Source organism: Plecotus auritus, assembly GCF_963455305.1.
Source record: "Plecotus auritus genome assembly, chromosome: 7".
Lineage (NCBI taxonomy): Eukaryota > Metazoa > Chordata > Mammalia > Chiroptera > Vespertilionidae > Plecotus > Plecotus auritus.
In genome coordinates, this window is record NC_137774.1 from 36,600,891 (window position 1) to 36,623,627 (window position 22,737).

The 22,737-nt window shown below is 51.5% G+C and overlaps 1 protein-coding gene across 2 annotated transcripts in view; it reads right to left on the reverse strand.

The window, feature by feature from the left end:
* Nucleotides 1-6,970: 6,970 nt before the first annotated feature.
* The window catches only part of SLC43A2 (solute carrier family 43 member 2), a 47,876-nt gene continuing 32,109 nt past the window's right edge, over nt 6,971-22,737 (reverse strand). For both annotated transcript variants that reach the window (XM_080677680.1, XM_080677681.1), the window contains 8 exons: nt 22,379-22,512; nt 22,093-22,295; nt 21,453-21,599; nt 18,236-18,374; nt 16,726-16,855; nt 14,399-14,472; nt 13,061-13,184; nt 6,971-12,577 (listed from right to left, as the gene is read on the reverse strand). In XM_080677680.1, coding sequence (XP_080533806.1) covers nt 12,416-12,577; nt 13,061-13,184; nt 14,399-14,472; nt 16,726-16,855; nt 18,236-18,374; nt 21,453-21,599; nt 22,093-22,295; nt 22,379-22,512 — 1,113 coding nt within the window. In that variant the 3' untranslated portion in view covers nt 6,971-12,415. The remainder of the gene's footprint in view (nt 12,578-13,060; nt 13,185-14,398; nt 14,473-16,725; nt 16,856-18,235; nt 18,375-21,452; nt 21,600-22,092; nt 22,296-22,378; nt 22,513-22,737) is intronic.

Here is a 22,737-nt window from a genome sequence, read left to right on the forward strand (position 1 = left end):
CGCGCGGGGGCGGGGCGTCTCTGCGGCAACCAGTGCGTCACACGCAGCGTGCGCGCTGACCTCACGCGGGGGCGGGGCCTCCTCCCCAGTCGCCTCCCGGCCTTAAAAGGGCCGCGGTGCCGGCGAACACCGTGAGCTCCGGGTGGGCACAGGACCCCGCCGGTAGGCGGAGCCGACGTCGGTGTGTAGGGCAGGGTCTTAGGTGTGACAGTTCTGCAGCTGGAGCAGATGCACCTGTATGCTTGGGCCTCCCCAGTGGGTGGGTTGAAATCTAGGAAAGGGTTGTGTAAAAAAAAAATTAACGATAGCCAATACGTGCAAGTGCTCTCCTAAGTGCTTGACTCCTCAGGATAACACTACCAAAATGGTACTATTATTGCCCCAGTTTACAGGTGAGGAAAGGAGGCAGAGGACTTGTTCAAGTCCAAAGCTAGCATGTGATGGGGCTGAGATTTTCACCCAGAAGTTTTAGTGTGGCCCTAGCTAGTTTGGCTCAGTGGACAGAGCGTCTGCCTGCAGACTGAAGGGTCCCAGGTTCCATTCCAGTCAAGGGCACATGCCTGGGTTGTGGGCTCGATCCCCAGTGTGGGATGTGCAGGAGGCAGCCAATCAATGATTCTCTCTCATCATTAACGTTTCTATCTCTCCCTTTCCCTTCCTCTCTGAAATCAATTTAAAAAAAGTTTTAGTGTAATGTCATTCATCCAGTTAGTATTTGCTAGGTGCCTGCTGTGTACCAAAACCTGTGCTTTTGTTGAGAAAGTGAACAAGGTAAAGTTCACCTAGTCCTTAGGGAACTCAGGTACAGGGTGTGTGGGTGGGGTGGGGGGTAGGTTGATGGGTGGAGGAGAAGAAGCCAGGCAGTTAGAATGAAAAAGGGCTGTGAGAAGTGAAACAAGGGTTTGTTGGGATTACACCAGGAGATGTAATCAGCAAGGCATCCTGGAAGAAGAGCTTCTAAGCTGAGATCTGTAGAGGGCTGGGAGGGGAGGTGTTTACAGAGTGAATGCAAAGGTACATTTGGGGGACTGAAAGAAGTGACTGGGGCATGAAGTTGGGGGGCTGAGGAGCTGTGGCAGGGATGGGTTGGGGCCAGATGATGTAATTCCTGGAAGGTGATGATAAGGTGTTTGGAGTCCATCCAAAGGGCACAGGTGGGCACTTACAGGTTTTAAGCAGGATTGGTGTCCAAAGGCTCACTCTGACGGCTGGGTGTAGAGGGGATCGAGGGGGCTAGAGCAGAGGCAGGGAGGCCAGTTAGGAGGCCTCTTCAGAAATCCAGGCAAAGATGGGCTAAGAAAGACAGTGGTGGGAAGGAGGGGGTGCCGATTCAGCAGTAACTCAGGAAGATTTTTGACTAATCGGCTGAGAGGGTTAAAAAATGGGCACTAATTTTTTTTTTTAATTAGCAAGATTTTTGACTAATCGGCTGAGAGGGTAAAAGGAAGGAGGTTTCTGGCCTGGGAGCATAAGTGGACTGCCTTTAGGAGAACACAGGAAAGGCAGATTTGCACAGGAGAAAACAATGACTCCAGTGTTGAATTTAAGGAGCACCCAGGTGCTGGTTAGTGGATTGCCCAAGATATGAACTTGGGAAGGGAGGGTGGAGCAGATGGCTGTATAGCTGCTTAACCATGACTGGTGTCCCGGGACAGCCCTGAGTATTGCACACATTGACCACTCATTCATTGAATCCTAGAGAGATCTAAGCACAGGTCCTGCGAAGAAGGCCAAGAGAGGAGATATTATGACTCAAAGTCCAAGATTAAGTGAGTGGCCTAGAGCCTGGTCCCCTGATCCTCCCAGTGTAGGTCCCCCCCCCCCCCCCTCAATAATATCAATGAATAGTAACAATTGCCATGTGCTGGCTCTCTCCAGGAAGTAACTAAACCCCACCATCTGGGACCTTGCAGTCTAGTTAAGAAAACCACAGTTACTCATTCACTCAAATAAATATTGACTGAGCACCTGGCCTTGCCCTAAGTGGTTTCCTAGGCCCTCAAGATACAGGGGTGACCGAGAAAAATGACACCCTTCTCTTGTTCAGTGAGGGAAGCAGAATATAAATAAATACAGAATTAGCGTCAAGTTATAAATGTTATAAAGAGGCGGAACAGGGTGACCATGGGCCGTGGAAGGCAGCATCAGGTGGCCAGGGAAGACTCTTAGAGGAGGTGATGTTTAGATGGAGACCTGGATGACTACAGGAATTATTGCTACTCTGGCCCTTAGTTAATAAGAGTTGAGCCAAGAGAGTTTAGAAGGCGGTGCTAGGCACTGGGGGAAATAAAATGCAAAACAATAATCAAAATACCCAAGGACCAGCCTCTGCTCTGGAGGCCCTCATGGAGAGTGGGCCCTGCACTTCAGAAAGCTGTAGCGAGTGACTTGAGGTAGTTTGCGATAAAGGTGAATTAGTGTGACACAAAGGACAGTGCTGGGGAGAGGCCTCCTGGGTTGGAGAGGTGTTGGGAGCATCCAGGACAAGGGGGATTGAGCCAGATTTGGCTAAAAAGAGGGACTGGCATTTTCAGAGGGAAACTAGGGTATGCAAAGGCACAGAGGCAGGATTCTAGAGGATGGAATCTGGGGGCTGGGGAGGCCAGAGAAGAGCCACTGGTTAGAGCAGCAATTTTCAATCTTTTTTCATCTCACAGCACACATAAACTAATTACTAAAAGTCTGTGGCACACCAAAAAAAATAGTGTATTTCCTGTCAACTTGACACAAAATATAGGTATAATCTTGATTCACTCAGATTGGATGGCTTAGTGTATTTGACAATGTAAGGGAAAGAGGTCAGGAGCCCTAACTAAATAGCCAGGTACTGCATGTTTTTAAAATTGTTGCAGCACACAGGTTGAAAATCACTGGGTTAGCCCAGGCAGTGTGGGTCAGTGGGTGAGCATTGACCTATGAACCAGGAGGTCATGGTTTGATTCTGGTCAGGGCACATGCCGGGAGTTTCAGGCTTGATCCCCAGGAGGGACTATGTAGGAGGCAGCCAATCAATGATTCTTTCTCATCATTGATGTTTCTATCTCTCTCTCCCTCTCCCTCTCACTCTCCCTTCCTCTCTGAAATCAATTATATACTGTAGTTTTATATATATATATATATATATATATATATATATATATATATATATATATATGAAAGAAACTCGCTGGGTTAGAACATGAGAGGTTCACATGGAGGGCCCACACACAGGAGGGACTGAGTGTGGGGCCTCAGGGAAGGCAATTTTGTGCAGCTCCATGGGCAGGGCAGCCATTTGAGGGCCTTAAGGAATTCCCACCCTCATCACCCAGATTCAATTGTTAGTGATATTTTGCCACTCTCACCTCATCTCTTTTCTTCTCTGAAACATTTTAAAGCAAATGTCAGGCATCATGTCATCTCCCCCCTCCATGCTGCAGTGTGCATTCTAGAAAAATCGGATGTTTTCTTACAAATCATAATGCTACTATCATACTAACAAAATTCTTGATATTATCTCATTGGGTTCAGATTTCCCTAATTATCTAAAAAATATTATTTTGTAGTGTTGTGTGTTGTTGTTTTTTAAAGATAAGTTTAGTGTCTTAACAAGGTCAGATTTTTTTTCACATTTTAAAAAATTAATTAATTAATTAATTAATAATCCTCAGCCGAGGATATGTTTATTGATTTGAGAAAGAGAGGAAGGGAGAGAGAGAAACATCTATGTGAGAGAAACATTGATCGGTTGCCTCCTGTACCAGTCCAGACTGCGGATTGAACCTGCAATCTGAAACCTAGGTATGTGCCCTGACCAGGAATCAAACTACAACCCTTTTAGTATATGGGACAATGCTCCAAGCAACCAACCCACCGGGCTGGGGCTCACATTTTATTTTCAGTTGTCCTCTTTCTTACATCTCTTAACTCTAGCAAGCTTTGCTTCAGGTGTGCATAGGAGTTAGCTCTTATATACAGGGACCCCAGCACTCTACCACTGTTCCCACTGTGGGAACAGAGCCCCTGGTACCTGATGTCCTGGAGTCCCCGGCCTACCACTTGCCACCTGTGTGACCTTGTGCAAGTTACTGAACCTCTCTGTGCCTAAGCTTCTTCATTTGTAAAATGCCTGCTTTGAGGCAATGTATGGAAGGTAATTTTGTGCAGTTTATGGCATTTTCCCATATTATCATTGTTGGGGGAAGGGGTGTTGTGAAGGAGGAGGGATGGACATTGCTGCCCCTAAGCTACTTCTACATGCTCCGGGCTTAAAAGGAGAGGAAGAAGTTAATCTCCAGTGCCACAGTGATCTTTTGTCTCTCCTGTCTCCCTTTCTTTGTCTCCTTCCCTCTCTCCATCTGTTTGTACTTCTCTATCTTCTCTCCATCTCTCTAGCGCCCTCTCTACCTCTCCTCACTAGCTCTCTCTGTCTTTCTCTCTGCTATCAGTTTATCTCGCCTCTCTGTCTCTCTGTATCTGTCTTTCTGTATCTCTGTCTTTCATCTCTCTTGTTATCTCTCCTCTCTGTCCCTTTGCATTTCTCTGTCTCTGACCCCTTCCTGTCTTTCCCCACCCGTCATCAGTCTTTGTCACTCTACTCTGGGTAATGCATCTTCAGCCTAGGTTTCTTTCATCTTCTCTTTGCAGCTGTCTCCTTTCCCCCTATCTGTCTGCTCTCTGTTCTGTCTTGGTCTCTCTCTCTCTCTCTTTTTCTCTTGCCTTTGTCTTGGTGTCTGTACATCTCACGGTTCCCACCCCCGATGGTTTCTCCTGGCTGTCTGGCCCTCATTACCGCCGTGGTCACAGACACGCCTGTAACCCATCTCTAGGTATCTCGGGGAGACCGTGTTTCACTGTTTCCATCTTCTGCTCTGTCCCTTCCTGGCTGCTGAGAGCATTTTCTTCTCCCAGCTTCTGTCTCAGCCTCTTCTCACTTTATTTCTGTCTCTTTCTTTTTTTAAATTTCACCCTCCAAATATTTATTGAGCAACTGTTCCATGCCAGGCACCATTTGAGGCACTGGCAGTATCACAGTGACCACGGAAGAGCACATGCCAGCTCTCAGGGAGCGTTTGTCCTAGTGGGGACGGACACCACACAAGCAAACACGTGACGCTGGCTGCCCGGCTCGTCCCATTGGGCAGAGGAGTGTGTTGGCCAGGCCAAGCCATTGGCAGGGACTCAAGCCCATGAGGGTGAGCTGGCTCTGCCTTGAGCTTTGCCTGACAATTCCGTGTCCCTAAACAGGGACTGTGGGCCACTCTAGGAGCCGGACTCAGTAACGTTCACTATGCACCAGGCTGGGGGAGACAGCCATGTAGGGCCGTATCTAATGCAAGACAAATAGAACACATGCTGGAGTCAAGGATATAGACAGCGGTGCTTTGGGTGCCCAGAAGAAGTGAGGAGCCACTTTACCTCTGCTTCTCTCTCTGCCTCTGACAGTGTTTGGCCAGCACAGGGTTAAAAGCTATTTGAACAGCCGTGATATTTTAAAAAATATTTTTGCTCAGCCAGTGTGGCTCAGTGGTTGAGTGTCAACCTGTGAACCAGGAGGTCATGGTTCTATTCTGGTCAGGGCCCATGCCCAGGTTGTGGGCTTGATCCCCAGGGCGGGGTGGGGGCGGTGCAAGAGGCAGCGGATCCATGATTCTCATCATTGATATTCCTATCTCTCTCTCCCTCTCCTGTCCTCTCTCTGAAATCAATAAAAACATATTAAAAATATTTTAAGTCAACATTTGAAAATGGGGATATTTTATATAAAATTCAGAATTTCCAGCTTCTTTAAAAAAAGAAAACAACCAGAAGATCTAGCAACACTGGGCTCATTTCCACATAGCCGTAATTGGTTGAAGCTGTGTCAAGGCTGTCCCCTGAGATGGGAGCTGCGACCTCCCTTCCCCACAGTCCCCACCAATTCCTCATGTGTCCCTGACACAGAGGTCAAGGTCTAGCTGCCCCTGTAGCAGCACAGAACTCATGCTGGCTCTACTTATATTAGAGAAATATTTCTTTGTGCTGTCTTGATCAAACACGGGAAAATGAAAGTAGACAACAAAGGAAGTGGCAGAGCCCCAGCTTTTGAGTTTACAGTACTGACAAGTAGGACATCCATCTAGCTGCTAGCATCTCTCTGCTCTGGCTACCGTGCAGGGGGCCACTGCTCATCCCTTCCCCCGCTGGCCCCTCCTCTGGGCCTAAGCCCCTTCTACCCCAGCAGGGTCAGGGGCCAGGCCTCTGACAATCAGGCTACCCCTACCCTCCCTGGTGGTGGGGCTCTCTCTGGGGCTTCTCTAGGGGGTCCCCAGTTGCTTCCTCCCTCCTGCTAACACTGACCAGGTTCCTGGTGGGAGGTGGCCAGCTTGGTGGGAATTCTTCTTCTTTTTTTTTTTTTTCAATACATTCCATTGATATTTTACAGAGAGGAAGGGAGAAGGATAGAGAGCCAGAAACATCGATGAGAGAGAAACATCGATCAGCTGCCTCCTGCACACCTCCCACTGGGGATGTGCCCGCAACCAAGGGCATGCCCTTGACCGGAATCGAACCCGGGACCCTTCAGTCCGCAGGCCGACGCCCCATCCACTGAGCCAAACCGGTTTCGGCGAGCTTGGTGGGAATTCTGTCGGAGGAGCAGTCATGTCCATGACCACTGCCTTAGGAGAAAAGAAAAGGGGCAAGGATGCGCTCCTGTCCCTAGAACCAGAATCCACCAGCAGCCCTGTCTTCCCTCTCAAGAAGCCCCCTACTTATTCCTCCCCCACCTCTTCAAACGGCAGTGCAGAGACCAAACCAGCAAAGCTGGGTCTTGGTGGATGCAGCACAACGGAGGGGTGGGGGACCAAGGAACACAGGTGGCAGCTCCATACTGGCGGGCCACTCCATGAGCACGTTTCGGGTAAGTTACAGGGAATCTGAGCAAGAGACGGGGGGCAAGGGAACGTGTGGCTTTGAGAGAAAGAGACTCATGAGCTGAGAGGAAGCAGTTCTTGTTGTTCTCATCATACATTTATTGAGTGCTTACTGTGTGCCAGGAAGTAAGCCAGGCGCTAGAAACAACAAAGGGGCTAGAAACAGCTACCAGGTCATCAGTAACACTGTACTGACCCTGTTAACACAGGGAACAGAGGAATTCTTCAGGCACAACCTCAGGGCCTGGCTGGGTCCTTGGATGGGGCCTGTGTGGGTCTTTGCAGCAACAGAAAGGGGGGCAAGACCCTTTCCCTCTTCTCCATCCAGGTAGAGGCACACAGACAAACCTCTGCAACTCCTCTAAGCACATTCATACCTAATATGTGATCTCATACATCTCACACCTCAACACATGCACGCACGCATACACACGCACGCATGCACACACGCATGCGCACACACACGCGCACACACACACACATACACGCACACACACGCATTCACACACACGCAGGCACAGCCAAGCAGTTTTACAAAGAGGTGGCATGGAGATGCTATCTACATGCCGTGATCTGAGTGCCCCAACATAAATCCGTCAGAGTGCCTGCATGTTTACCATTGAGAGATTATCTTGAGAAGCTTTTTGGTCAAGTCTCTTACCAAAATGGGAAAGACACAAAAGTGAACAAGGGGACAACTTCTTAAGGCTTTTTGCTTAAAAAGGGCTTCTGAGAGGGGCAGGGGCAGCAGAATCAGACCCCACTTCCTGTCTTGGCTACAAGTCTGTCCTGGCCAGAGCTGCCCAAAGTAGGTGTCCTATTAAACTGCTGGGGGTAGAGGAGTGGGGGTGCCCTCCTTTCCTGTGCTATTTTCCAGGGTCATACAAATACTGCTGTCCCTCATTAAGTGCCTATGAAGTGCTAGGTACACTACTGGGCAAACGCTTTACCCGTATGTCCGTGCGCACCGAGCCTCGTAGTGAGGGTAGTCTCTCCACTTTACAGAGAAGGAAACTGAAGCTCAAGACTTGCCTAAGGTCACCGAAGTGGTATGGTGGGGCATCGAACCTCTGCTCTTCCCCTCGGCACCGGGAGATGGAGTCTCACTCTGGGAAGGGAGGGGGCGGGAGCTGCCAAGGGCCCCAGAGCCGAGGACATGCTGCCGGGAGACCAAGGAACACAGGTGGCAGCTCTATGCTGGCAGGCCACTCCATGGGGATGCTACTTCTCCTTCATGACATTCGGGCAGCTCCATCCTCACTCTAGGGTTAGGGTGAGTTGGGACATAGGGGCAAATGGGCTCACAGAGCCTGTCTGCTCACCCTGCCCCCCAACCTCAGGGAGGTTATGAAAAACCAACCCCTGACTTTGGGGGTCCTGGGCTCCTCATCCTCATAATCCCACAATCTATTTTTTGGGGAAAAGGGCTGTCACCCTTGAATTGGGCCCCTGGTAATTGGAACAGATAGGGCGCCTCACTGCCCCAAGAGCCCATGAGAACTTCTCATATTACCCACCAGATGGCGCTATTGCTGAAACAGCCCCGAAGCTCAATCCTGTTGAGACTTCTCAGAGCTCTCTGGCCAAGCCCCTCACCATAGGATTCCCGCATGACCCCTCCTCTCATCACAGCCTGACCCCATCTCCCATCATCCACCCCAGTTACACATCTGCTCAAATTCTGCTCCCAAGCTGATATACAAGTACGTTGAAAAATTCACTGGGCTGAATGTGTTTCTGCTGCTGTCTGAGGCAGTCCTGCACATGTACCCCGATTACTGTATGTCCCCCCATTTTCAGGTCCCTTGGGGCCCAGGCAGTGTGAGGCCCTCTACAAACTGCAAAGCCCAGGGCCAGGATGAGGAGAGATCTTAGCGGAGGATGTTTGGAGCAGGTTGATACTGGATACAAGAAGGAAAGGAGTTGGAGCAAAACAGAAAGGCACCTGCAACCCTATGGCCTTCAGGAGGGTTGGGACCTTCTCTAGCACAGGTCCAGGAAGCAGGAGCTGCAGACAGAGGCCAGGAGGTCTGGGGGGAAGCCAACAAAGGAACACCTTGACCTGAGTCAAGGGACTAGAGAAGAGAGGGGTTCCTGACAATACTTCTGAGACTGACCCCGCCCCTTCCTCACTCTGATTGAAGCCACTGGCCTGGCATCACTTCCTGCTCCTCCCCACCAGGAGCTTGAGGACAAAGGGAAGATGGAGGGCCATGGCCACTTGGTGCTCCCTGCCTTTGATCAGCCCGTGGTCTTTTTCTCATTCCAGGGTACTCCTCTCAAGGAGAAGAAACCTTCACTTCAGGGTTGGGGTGATCAGAGAATTGCTCCCTCAAGAACCCATCTGCCTGCAGGGCCAAGATGACTCTGCTGAGTAGAAGTCATCCCTCTCTCAGAGAAATCTCTTGACTCTAATAAGTGGTGCCTGAGTTTGCTTCCCTTGCTCAAACTGTTGCCTCTCAGCTCCCAAAGCCTGGTGGCCCTGGGGCTATGCTCCAAACGGAATGCCCTGGTCTAGCGGGCTTTCTTTAGTTACTCCAATGATGTTAACATCCATAAGCAAGTCCTGGCTCTAATCCTGAACAAATAACTCCACCTCCCTGGGCCTCAATTTTTTAAAACTGTAAAACATAAATGATAAGATCCATTTATCTCTTGCATGATTCAATGATGATAACCCATCACTTCTGTACAGTCAGAGTAGAATGACTGGCGGGTGCGGGTGCAGGTGGTAGCCGACCCATCTGGTACTCTGCTCCCATTTCATACCCCCAATCCCTATGCACTGTTGGCCCTAGACTGATTTGTACCCTGAACTCATTTGTCAATGCCTCCTTCTTTCCGCAAAGTGCCCACACCCTGCGGGTGGGTGGGAGAGAGGCAGCAGCCCCTACTTGGGTGCTCCAGGGACAGCACAGGTCTTGTCTGTAACCTCAGCATGTTTTCCCAGCTGAAAGGGCCCTTGCTAATCAACATTTCCCCAAACTGTACTCCTCTGTCTGTGGATCTCAAACTTTGGGGAGGCACCAGAATCACCAGGTGGGGCTTAGTAAAATCTAGGCTCCAGAGTCCCTCTACTTCAAAGGCAAGACCTGGAGTTTACACATGTTCAACAAACACCAAGGATCTCCATTGGGCCACACATGGAGGACGGCTCTCGGACTGTTAAAGCCATGCCTCCCCATGCAGCATACCACCCTCCCTCTCGAAGGGCCACAAAGTCCATGAGCATGACAAAGAGTGCTGCAGGTGCTTGCTGCAAAGAAACATGCCTGACTTTAACTCAGCATTCCTGAAATTTGACTACAAAGAGTTTTTTAAAAATTTAGCATAACCATTAAACCTCACATAACTAGTGTTCTGAGGTAAGTTTTGGGAAATGTTGATCTTGTTCTCTTTTCAAAAAATATATGTTTAAAAAATTTATTTACTGATTTGAGAGAGAGAAGGGGCATGGGGGTGGGGGTGGGGATGATGGGACATCAATTTGTTGTTCCAGCCATCCATGCATTCATTGGTTGATTCTTGTATGTGCCCTGACCAGAGATTGAACCTGCAACCTTGGTATATCAGGATGATGCTTCACCCAACTGAGCTACCTGGCCAGGGTTTAAAATATGTTTTAAACCAATGTTTTGTAATTGAATTTATTGGGGTGACATTGGTTCATAAAATTATGTAGGTTTCAGGTGTACAATTCTGTAATACATCATCTGTGTGTTCACTACCCCAAGTGATAAACAAACTTTTTTTTTTAAATCTTTGAATGGACTGAAGTCTAGGAAGGCGTGTTCAAGATGCTTAACTGTTGACACAGACCTCGAATTTGGGCCTGGATCTGCCCCTTCCTGCTCTCTGTCCATTCCTCCCACCATGTTTTGTCTCTGTCTCTTTGAGTCTGAGGCTCTCCTGGGATTGAACTCAGGAGGAACCCTCAGGATAGTTAACCGGTGACAGGAGATCCGAGCGGGGGACCACAGGGGCCAGGATTAGCCCGTTTGGATGGGAGAAGCAGCAGAGGAGGGGGTCGTCCGCTTCAAAGATGTCTGCACAGTTCCAGTTGGGGGTGGAGGGGGTCTTTTCCCAGCCCTTCCCCTCCCAAGCTGGCAATCATCCGGGGAGACTGTGAGCAGATGAGTACGACTGGGGCTGGTCAGTGGCAGCAAAGCTTGTCTTGCCTTTTCTCCTCCAGCTCAAAACAGGCACGTGTAGCCCTTAACTGATGTGCTAGCAGGGGCAACCCTAACCGGAGGAAAACTGATTTATTGCTTTATAAAAAGGAGGAGTCTGATGAAACTTAAAACAACAGACAAAAACTAGAAACCTAAAAATCCACCCACCCCTCTCTGTGCTCCCAGGAAGTCCCAGGCACATTTCTGGGGCAAGTCCTGGTGGGTGGATTGGAAAATCAGGCCCGCCTGGCAGAGGAAGGGAGGCCTCCCCTGTAAACAGCTCAGGGCCCTGGAGTAGTCTGCCAGCAGGGGGCGCGGTGGCTCCACAGCCGCCCACAAACTCCCAGATGAGCCAGGCTGGCTCCTGGGCGCTGAGCCTGCTGCGGGCCTGCCTGGCTCCTGGGCGGCTCTGGGAGAATAACAGCAGATACCCAGAGCCCACACCCTACCACCATCCCACACACATCTCTCACACATCTCACATGTACACACCCTCACATACACAAACCCCTAGGCCCCTCACTATCTTCCTCCCCACCAGGCCTGGCCCTCCAGTCTATCAACCACAGCCTCACTTCCACCCCCACAACAATAGCTGTGTGTTGGTGCCCCTTTAATTCCCTTCAGGTCACAGACTGGATGATGGGTGGCAGCACAAACTTGCTCTCCACTTAGATCCCGAGGTCCTTTGTCCCTGGCTCCTGAGCCTAGTGTGGCCCCCCATTCCTTCCCCAGGCTTTCAGCCAGGGGGTCTTCTCCACAGGCCTCAAACGGGAGGACAGGCCATGGCCTGGCCACAGGGGGCTGGAATCACAAAGGAGTTAGCACCAACAGGAAGCGGGTCCTTCCTTCCTCAGACAGCCTCAGACTGACCAGGGGAGGAGATGAGGGGCCGGGCGAGGGGGGTGCAGACAGTGCAGGCCTTTGTCCTCAGGCAGGCGTGATGGGAGGGCATGCAGCTGAGAGGCAGGTGGTAGGCAGTGAACGGCAGATCCCTCTGCTTTGGCAAGAGGCAGAATCCAGATACTGGAGGGAGAGAGCCTGACTGTCAGGGGTCCTCCTGGCTCCTCCTGCAGGTACCAGAGAGCCTCAAGGCTCCAGGGTCCCTCAAAGGTGGCAGAGCAAAGCCCAGGGCAGCCCTCTTCCAGCAGCAGGAAAATCCCACGCCCAGGCCCTCCCTGTCCTTCCACAGCAGAGCTCCAAGGCAGGACCAGGGCCCCGGGAGGGCACATGGACTGCAGCATGGAGGAGAGGTTCCTGGGGGTGCATGGAGTCCTCTGGGGTGGGGAGGAGGACACTGGTGAGTCACTGACGCAAGGGCAGGAGGCCACAGTTCTGAGGTGGCGGGCACTACACGAAAGCCTCCTGGTTGGATGAGCCGTTGAGCTTGAGGAAAAGCTTGTCATCTTCCCTCTTCTGCTGCAGCTGCCTCTCCAGCTGACGCCGGTAGCAGATGAGGTAGAGGGGGAGGCAGAACCCCAGCAGGCTCATGGCCAGCAGCCCCACGTTCACCTGGGGCGGCAGGGATGAAAGTTGCCATCACATGGGGCAGGGGACCAGGTGGGGCTGTCCAATTCGAGACCCTTCCTCACACTCAGGTTTGGGAAAGGGGAGAAAGTCACAGGACAGGAGAGGAAAAACAAACTGGAATGTTCAAGAGGCTGGAGGGCCACATTCCAGCGCCAGAATTCCCTCCGGGCCTGCCCTCTGCCTCCCCCCACCCCCAGCCCTGACCTCAGACCTACTCATCTGAATCTCCAGGGGGTGGGGCAGGGACAGCAACTAGATTCTCTTTATCTCAAAATCGGGTCCAGAAAGGGCACTTTTCTCCTCCTGCCCAGCCGCCAGTCACAAGGGGACTCTGATTCGATCTTAACCAAAGTTCCCAAACTTCTTGTCTTTGGGGCTCTGGAAGCCCCAGAGCAATGCCTCTCAGCTCCCACCCAGCAGAGTGGGGCAGATGCCTGTAACCCACTGCCCCCTGGCCCTTCTTACCCACAGAGGGTCTCCTTGGAGGGGACCCATCATGGCCAGAAACAGGGGCTGCTGCAGGAGAGCGAAGAGTGCGCTGACCAGAGACTGCAGTCCTGTGAGGCTGCCAAACTGGGTGGAGGGGTATCTGCAGGGCAATAGACAACTGTCATCGGAAGGTCCACTCCCAGGCTTTCCAAATGCTCCTGGCCTCAGCCTGGCCCCAGGTGCGCTGGTGCCAGAGAAGAGGCAGGAATAGCCTCAGAGAACAGCGGGCAACTGCCTTCAGATTACTTTCTGCTGAGCAGTTGTGCAAAGTGAAATTCTCTTTTGTACCAACCTAAGGCCCCAGACTCTGGGGAGGACCCACCCTGCCCAGGTGTGCCCTGGGCCTGTGGGTGCCTGGCTGAACTGAGTGGAAAGTGTAGTGCCAGCGGGAGCTTGGGAAACAGGCCCAGGGAGCAGGATGGAGGCTGGGCCTGGCTCTGCGGCGCCCTCATCCAGAGGAGCATTGTGTAATCACGGAAACGTGGCATCAGAGCTTTCAGCGACTGCCTCAGACCCTGCCCAGGCAGCCGCAACTTCCTCCAGGCCTGGATGGGTGGGGGACATGCAGAGCTGGTATGACCCCCATGCAATGTGTTGGGAGGGGGAGAGAGTTCTAGCAAGCTCTTAGAAAACATCAGGCTTTGGGGCCCCAGCGGTGGGAAGGGTCTCCGAGTGGAGAACAATTTGATCTTCGGTCAGAGAGAGACAGTGCACGGTGTTTAGGTTCCAGTTTTTGAAACTAGCCCTGACCCAAGGAGGAAGGACGCTGTGGTTCCTTATGCATGGGTGGCCTCTCGGGAGAAGAGGCAGGTTTCATTGTAGCCACGCCCCGAGAAGGCTGTGGGTAGGAGGCAAGCCCTGTGAGGTTCTGGGTGAGAACTGTCTGGTATATTCTGGGCTCAGTGATCCATGTCCCTGCTCCTGCTGAGGGTCATTTGAACGTCAACATTGAGCTTGGGGCAGTTGGAACCCACCCCTGGCCTTCCCGTGAGCAACCAGAGGCAGCAAAACTCGGTGGAGCAGCAGCCCCCGAGGCACCATGAGCTGCACAGAGGTACTGACTGGCTGAGAACTGACTTCGTGTTAAATGCCAGAGTTTGTGGGCATCCAACTGTCTGCCCACTGACCCACCTCCCGCCAGGTCTGGCCTTCCCCTGACACACCCAACAAAGCCCTGGTACCTGTCCCTGATGCAAGAAAATGAACTCTGAAAGGGCAAGCTGCCCCCCTCAGGACCGTAGTCCCACCACAAACCCCCCATAAGTCCCTCCCTCACCCTCTGTCACCAGGCCACCCGCAGATCCCAGGACTTACACGGCGGCGTACAGGCCCCCAATGGCAGAGTGGATGAATCCCCGAACAATTGTGTGCAGGATGAAGGAGAGGATCTGAGGGAGGGAGAACAGAGAGTGAGCAGAAGACTGTGTGGACCCTCATCCTGTGCCCCTACCCCAGTTCCTGGGGTCCTGAGCAATGGGGGCACTGGCAACCTAGAGTTGGCTCTGCAGGGCCAATTCCTGAATTTTTAGGAATTCTTCAAGGCAGTTGTTAAACACAGTCATTATGGAAACTGACATTTTATAAACTTACAATTAAACAGATTATATTAAAAACACAGGTAATGAATACTCAAAACTTATCACTTCCTAATTATTTTACGATGTGTTACTATGATCTATGTTCTCAAGGTTTTTGTATGGTGGAAGGAATACCACATGATGGTGGGATACTGTGATTCTCTTTCCAACCCCACAATGGGTGACATCATATTGGTTGAAAAATCAGCCACGATGATAGCAGTTACACCATGGAAATTGGCAAATGCTAAAAGTCAGGGCTCCCCCCAATGGTCCCGCCATGGCCCCACCAATGGTCTGTTGTGAAATATGTATCAGTAGCACCAAGCAGGAGGTCACGAGTCATGACTGGATCCTGCTATTGCTGACCGGGGACTGTGCCAAGGTCTCCCTGCCTGGTCACTCAGGCCCCACGTGCCGAGGAAAGCTCTGCTGTATGAGAAGGCTGCTGCTGGCAGGCTTTGCGAGTTCTGAGAAGCACTTGCTAATGGTGTAGAGCAGTGGTTCTCAACCTTTCCAATGCCGCGGCCCTTTAATACAGTTCCTCATGTTGTGGTGACCCCCAACCATAAAATTATTTTCGTTGCTACTTCATAACTGTAATTTTGCTACTGTTATGAATCGTAATGTAAATATCTGTGTTTTCCGATGGTCTTAGGTGACCCTGCTGTAGAGCCTAAGACCATCAGAAAGCACAGATATTTACATTACGATTCATAACAGTAGCAAAATTACAGTTATGAAGTAGCAACGAAAATAATTTTATGGTTGGGGGTCACCACAACATGAGGAACTGTATTAAAGGGTTGCGGCATTAGAAAGGTTAAGAACCACTGGTGTAGAGGTACAAGATTTGTCCACTTTGTCACCAGGACCCTTTGTTTGCTCTTTCAGACAAAGCCCTGCCCTCCTCCTCAGCAGCCAGGACCTGTCCCTGGAACGTGGGCGGTAGAGGGGGCAGAGCTATCTCTGCTGAAAGAGAGCTATGCCCGAATGTGCAGGCACATACTTGGGCAGGCTCCCCCTTTCCACTTCAACTGCCTTGTTGCTTTTTCATAACTTTTCTTCCAATGAGAACTCAAAAAAAATAAAAGTAGACGACTGTCCCCACTAAGCACTGCCCCTCAACTGGACAAGGTGGTCAGGGTCTGCTAGTGTTGCAGAGAGGGCAGCCACCAGGAGGTCAGGAGGGCACCAGGGAGGGAACAGCACTCCCACCTGGAACCGGTGCAAGTTTCCAGTGATTTATTCTGACCTGCACGCCCCAGTGTCAGCACAGTCACGTGATAGTACCCATGGGTGGTGCACACCTGGTATTCAATGTTCCTCAACACGTGGCCACTTGTAAAAAGGAAGGGACTCTTGCTTTCATCTTGGACCAGGCTCAAGATAACATCTGACCTCGGGCTACACCCACCTGGGAGCAAGGCCATCACTCAAGTCCCTTCAAAGTTCATAATCTTGGGCGTTGGGGCTAGTACACGTTCATGGACCTAAGGGTGGAGTCAGACGGGTGATAATCTCTGACAAATGTTAGGTTTCAAAAGCATCAGAAATCTGCGGAACGAAATTAAGCTTTTGAACCCAGATGCCAATCTTTTTCCACTCTCTACAATGTATAGGCCTTGTAAGCATTCTTGTATCTGAGGGACAGATGTTCCCAACAACACCAGATTAGCCAGACCTCTTTGGACCTCAGATTTCAGCTGTTTGAGCAACGCAAACTAAGGAGCCACACAACTACCCAGCATAGTTCTGGAAAATGGTCTGATGGTGGTGTTTGTGGTATGCAGATGCACAAAAGACCAAGAGGAATGATATACCTTCATAGAGAAGAGTCTTTTGTGAAAGGCAACCCCAGTGTCATTGACCGCTCACTCCTAGCGTTGAGCACAAAGCCTGGCAGGTAAGAGGCTCTTGGTATAAACAGCAGGGGGCTGGTGAGTTGGTTGGCTGAATTAAATGAATGAAAAGCCACCATTCTCTTTGTCCCCTTTTAGTCTTGCACTTTTTAGTCTCATTGTACCCTTACCCCACCTGACCTCTCCCTTTCCCCACACCCACCTGTAGAGGCAGGTTGGGAATGAGACACGTCACCCCAAAGCCCACAAGCAGCACGTTTGTGAAGGCAAAAGCCCGCATGGCGTTGGTGACCTTCTGGATCTGCCGGTCTCGCTTCTTCTTCTTCTCGCCTCTGCAGAGACACAGAACACACACTGGAGGAGGGTGGCACAGGCTCCCTGGAGGAGGGTGAGCTCTCCAACAAGTCACGCCCCAGGAGTCGCAGCTTGTGGACAACTCAAGACTCAGAGGCCACCCACACATTTTAGGGACTGTTGGAGCTAGACTAGCACTAGGGACACTCCCACTGCACCCTCTTGACTGAGCGCTGAGCATGAATCTCAGGGGACAGGTCAGAGATGAAAGGTGTGACATCAATACCCTGCACGGCTTTACTGAAGACTGAGCTCAAATGATGAGGAGGGAAGGAGCAGAGTGTGCCCAAGTTAGGACGAGGCAAAGCCTCGATTCATCATTGGCTCTAACTTCCCCCAAATCCTTCGGGGAGCTGATGGTAAAGCAGATAACAAATCCAATAAGGGAGTGCGTGGATTTCCCCTGGGGCGAGCAGGAGGTAGTGAAATAGAAACAAATATGCAGCAGATGGAACTGGAATGGGCACAAATCACCTCTTGGCGGTAGGACCTGACCTAGATAACAAAGCATTCTCTATAATTACTTCCTTGTGAATTCACTAGCACCGATTCTTGTCTCACCACCCACAGATGCCCCATGGACAACTGTGTAACTCCAAGAATGAATGCCAAGTGCTGGGGGATGTGTATGGAGTCTCAGGCCCACCGCTTCCTCACTGTGCGACCTCGGACAAGTTATTCAAACTCCTAGCTTCAGTTCCCCATCTGTAAAATGGGTATTACACCAGTACACACCTCATCGAGGCGTTGTGAGGCTTAACTGAGATTGTGCATTAAGTGCTTGGCACAGGGCCTGATACAACAAACAATAGCTTATTATATTAAGGTGGAGTCACAGAAGACAGCACTTAACTCATCCTCTGATCTTAGAGCCCAATCCTTACATAAGGAAGGGCTCCAGTGCCTTGTTTAAGGCTCATGATCATGAAAGTCTATTAACACCTATTACAGTTACGGCGACTTACTACTCTCGCCGTGGCGTGAGCCTTGTAGGCAAGGCAGCACTGATTTAAGGTCATTCACCCATTGTGCTTCCCATGCTAAGCATCTGAGTGTGGTCCTAAAAGCAGAATGGTTTGACTGCACACTGACCTTCCTCTCATTTCTCCTCTTCTTTTATCTAATTCAGTGCTCCCCAAACTGCAGCCTACCATAAAGAAGCCACAGCCCTGAATGTGTGCTGAGCTGAGTAAGCAAGTGTCTTAAAGCCCTTGGGAGAGTAGCCTCGGGCACCTCTCTTGCCTCTCCTGCTTGCTTTAAAACCTACCCCGCCACACACACCTGTCCCTGCCTAACATCTGACTTGGGGGGCTTCTTTCTCTGGGGCTGAGAGTCAGGCACAGGTGCTGCCTACGCACTGGTTGGCGTCTTTCTCCTCGGGCTCCTCAGTGGCATCTTCACATTCCTTCATCCTCCAGTCCATGATGTAGCCGATGATGGGGGCCGTCAGCAGGCAGAGGAGCTGGAGCACACCGAAAATGGAGGTATAGAGGCTAACTGGGGAGGAAGAAGGGTGCGTCATGGGGGGCTCCTGACAGAGGCCGGGTGCGGGCACCAGACAAAGTCTGAGACCCCACAGGTCATCACCAGACCCCCCTAGAGTCACTGTGGATCTTGAGGGGAGCCGAGACCTTAACCTCTGAGATCAGAGCTGGCACAAGGGTAGGCCCTCTATTCTCTTCTCCAAATTCCCTGCTTGTTTCCAAGAAACAGCAAGTGAAATCCAGTGTGTCACAATGGCTTCCCCAGGCGCTGCAGGAAGTCTCTGACTTGGGAACCACAAAATTACCAATGCCTGGGCCGGAGGCTTGTATAAGACTGGCCATTACTTCTCCGCCTTAGAAACAAACCAGGAAGGCGTCACTCACAGGGGATCCGATGTAAGGGCTTCCATACTCAAAGAACTTAAAATCAAAATGGGACTTGGGGGGTTGAAGGGGGGGGGCGCAAATGGAAACTGAAAGTTGGCTACCCCACTCCACCCCACCCACAGTCTGCCCGAGAGGGATGTTTGGAATTCAAGGCAAGGCATTTCTCCACTGAACAGAGACTGCCTGGGAGGAGATGTTGCAATGCTTCCCGACAGTCCCCCCTGCTTACCAGCGGCCATCACTGCATCAAGAAAGCAAAGTGAAAAGGCAGAAAGGAGCAAAGTTAGCAGCGGAAATCTCGAAGGTTGTTACAGGGAGATGGGCATGGAGGCTGGCTAGCTCTGGGCCTGGCATACATGTCATTTCCCACCTAGACCTGACTCTCAGAGCACCCATGGGTGGCTGAGCTGGAGCCAGGCTTTTATTTTATTTATCTATTTATTTATTTTTAATATTTTATTGACTTTTTACAGAGAGGAAGGGAGAGGGATAGAGAGTTAGAAACATCGATGAGAGAGAAACATCGATCAGCTGCCTCCTGCACACCTCCTACTGGGGATGTGCCCGCAACCAAGGTACATGCCCTTGACCGGAATCGAGCCTGGAACCCTTCAGTCCGCAGGCCAACGCTCTATCCACTGAGCCAAACCGGTTAGGGCTGGAGCCAGGCTTTTAGGAGAGGAGACGGGAGGGGGCCCAGCACGGGTGCCTGCTGACCTTTTACTGTCTGCTGGGGTCTCAGTCATGTGCAGCTGGGGCCCAGTCACAGGCGGGGGCTGGTGAATCAGGCCTGTGGTTTCCCGAGGACCATGATGGGAAGTAGTGTGGGTGCAAAAGACTGGGCAGAACTCACGGTCGTGCGGCCCTTTGGGAACACTGCTCTGTCATAGTTGTGCTCCGAGGGCAAGAGAAGTCAAACAATGCATTCCAACCCCCAGCAAAGCATCTGACACCACGGGTCTCCCCCAGACAGCCAGAGCTGGTCTCCTGTCCACCCAGCGGCTCCCTGACCCTGAAGCCACCCCTCTGGGCACAGTCCGGGCTGTGGGTGTCATGCACAACAGCTCACAGGAGCAGGATGGGGAAAACCAATGCCCTGTCAGCTGCAGATGGAATTTCCTGGCCCAACTTCCTCTACTTCTTGAAACTGACTTTTTGAATGTGGGAAACAGTTGAAAAAGAATTCCTCTTGAGCAGCAAAGGATTTCTCAGAGAACTTGAGTAAAAAGCCATGACTCAGCAGCAGGCAGATTTGCCTTCTAAGGGCCAGTGAGGACCCTTCTCTGTACACTCTGGGGTCTCCCACCTCTCTGGGCCTGAGAGTTTTAAATAGAGGGTATTGAGACATAACAGATCAGCTTTCCCTAAAGTTCAGTCCACAGATTTTAACGACTATTACATAATGAAACCGCTCCTGTGGTAGAAATCCGGGGGGACGTCACTAGACTCAACAAAGCTAAATAAGCCAAAACCGGTTTGGCTCAGTGGATAGAGCGTCGGCCTGCGGACTGAGGGGTCCCAGGTTCGATTCCGGTCAAGGGCACGTAACTTGGTTGCGGGCACATCCCCAGTGGGAGGTGTGCAGGAGGCAGCTGATCGATGTTTCTCTCTCATCGATGTTTCTAACTCTCTATCCCTCTTCCTTCCTCTCTGTAAAAAATCAATAAAATATATTTAAAAAAAAAAAAAAAAAAAAAAAAAAAAAAAAAAAAAAACAAAGCTAAATAAGTCATTTTTTCCTGTAAAAAACAGGGCCTTTCCTATGTCAGCATTCATTATGAAATTGTGCAAGGGCATGTGACAGTCTCCTCCACGGACGCCCACGTGCACAGTGGAACCAGTGTTATCTGGTGCCTGCGTCATCTTTCCCATTTGTGCAGGCTGGGTTTCTCGTCCCTTCTACAAACTGTATTTGTATTTGATTCCTTACAAGCCCTAGGGAAAAACAATTAAACTAACAAAACGTTGCACACCAATGACGCTGTCAATAAAAAAGCATTTACTGAAGGTGTTTGTCCCGCTCAGGGATGACTAAAGCTGACTCAGTTCGGGCCCTGAGGAAGTACTGACTTTCTTTGTAGAACCAAAACCTCTAATCCACTACAGACCTTCTGTGCTGTTTTGGGAAAGTAGTGTGTGGGTTATCAGTTTTGTTTACCAGCCTGAGCAAGTCTGGACTGGATCACACATGTGAGGAAGCTCCACCTGGCCCCGCTGCCAGCCCAGGGCGCTGATCCCAGTGCGGGCCCCAGTGCCCCAAAGTCTCCAGCCGAGCCGGCCTGAGCCCCACTCGGTCCCCCCCGGGCCCCTGCATGCTCCACATCCCAACTCTGCGGTTTCCCAAGGGATTCTTGGCATTGGGTTGGCTTGGCTGTCTATCATTAGGTTCTCAGGTAGAGTACTTAGTTCCCAGTAATGTTTTCATTCACAGACACGCCAACCAGCTCCTCAGGCGATGAAAACATACACTTCACTCCCCAGATACACAGTTATTCTAGTCCTCCCTCCTAAACCAGGAATCTCTAATGGGACTGTGATGAAATGGCTCTGACCAGCAAGGGGTCACTCGGACGCTGTCATTTCCCAGCCCAGCCTAATACCGTCCAGCTGGCCAGGCAGTGGGCTCGACCTCAGGCGGCAGGAATGACCACCAGTGGGGGGGGCCCTCTTATGGGGTTATGCACCGAGGTCCAAGGCCACCTACCTTTGTCCTGATCACCGCTGACCAGGAACTTGAGGATGCTGTTCATGGCGCCCATGTAGAAGATGAGCCGCAGCTGCGTGACGCACATGGTGACAAGGCTGAGCAGCAGGATGGGGCTGAATATGCTGTGCATGAAGGAGGGGGCCGCTGTGGGGAGAAGGCCACAGGGGTTCAGGGATAACCAGGGCCCAGATCTCCATGGCCCACAGCCCACCTGTCATTCAGGGGCCCCGTGTGGGGAGCGGAGGCCGATTTGCTGACCAAATCATTCCATGCTGGATGCAAGGATGGGCCCGGTGAGGTTAAAGGGGTGGGTACTAGAGAGAGGTCACCCAGCTGTGTTAAACAAGCTGGTGAGTCTCTCATCCTTTCTGAGTATATGAATGAAATGAATTAGTGACTGATATTTGCTCATCTGTACACCGGGGTGGATGGTGCTGGCTGCCCTTTTGGGATGAAGTGGGAATTAAGTGAGATGAGACCCACAAAGTCCTCAGACAGTGCTGGCCCTTTGGGGCCAGGGCTTCCAGATCCGGACTGGCTACCCCTTCCTGTGCTGGGGGGTGTGGGTATGGGTGTGAGTGTGAGTGCAGGTGCCCCTGCTAACGTGTCAGGAAGGCGAGGGCCCCCCGGTGGGTACCTGCGGCATCTGGCTTGCACTTCACCTCCAGGTCCACGGTGGACAGGCAGAGCTTGTGGCCCTCCTGCAGTGCCGCTTGCTCCTTGTTGCTCCGCATGGAGCTGCCCACGCTGAGGCGGCGCCCCACTGTAGTCACCTGCTTGTAGAACTGCTTCCCTGTGATCTTGTGGTCAAAGCCCAGCCAACTGAACTTTATCTTCACCCTGGATGCCACAGGAAGTGCCTGTCAGTGCCACCCAGGGCCATAACTGGGGTGGGGCTGGGGACGGACAGCACATCCACTTACGAGTAGTCCATGTCCTCTGGCCCTGGGAAAGGCTCCAGAGGCCAGTTAAAGAAGCAGTTGAGGAAAACCAGCCCGGAGCAGCCAGCCCAGACCACGAGGATGATGATGAAGGAGACACCGAAGTCATAGATGACCTGAAAGGCACAACGGGGCGGGGGCAGGGCCGAGGGCAGAGTTAGCACAGGAAGCCAAGTGGGTAGCAGGCAGGATCATCTGTGCTGAGCTGCGTGAGGAGGCACTGCCCCGTCAACCTGGGTGATTGGTCATCAGATACTGCATCCCAAGTACCCCAACTCACCCTGGCATGTCCTTAACCTTGGACCAGATGTCACTGTCTAGGAGAGGCCTTCCCTGACCCC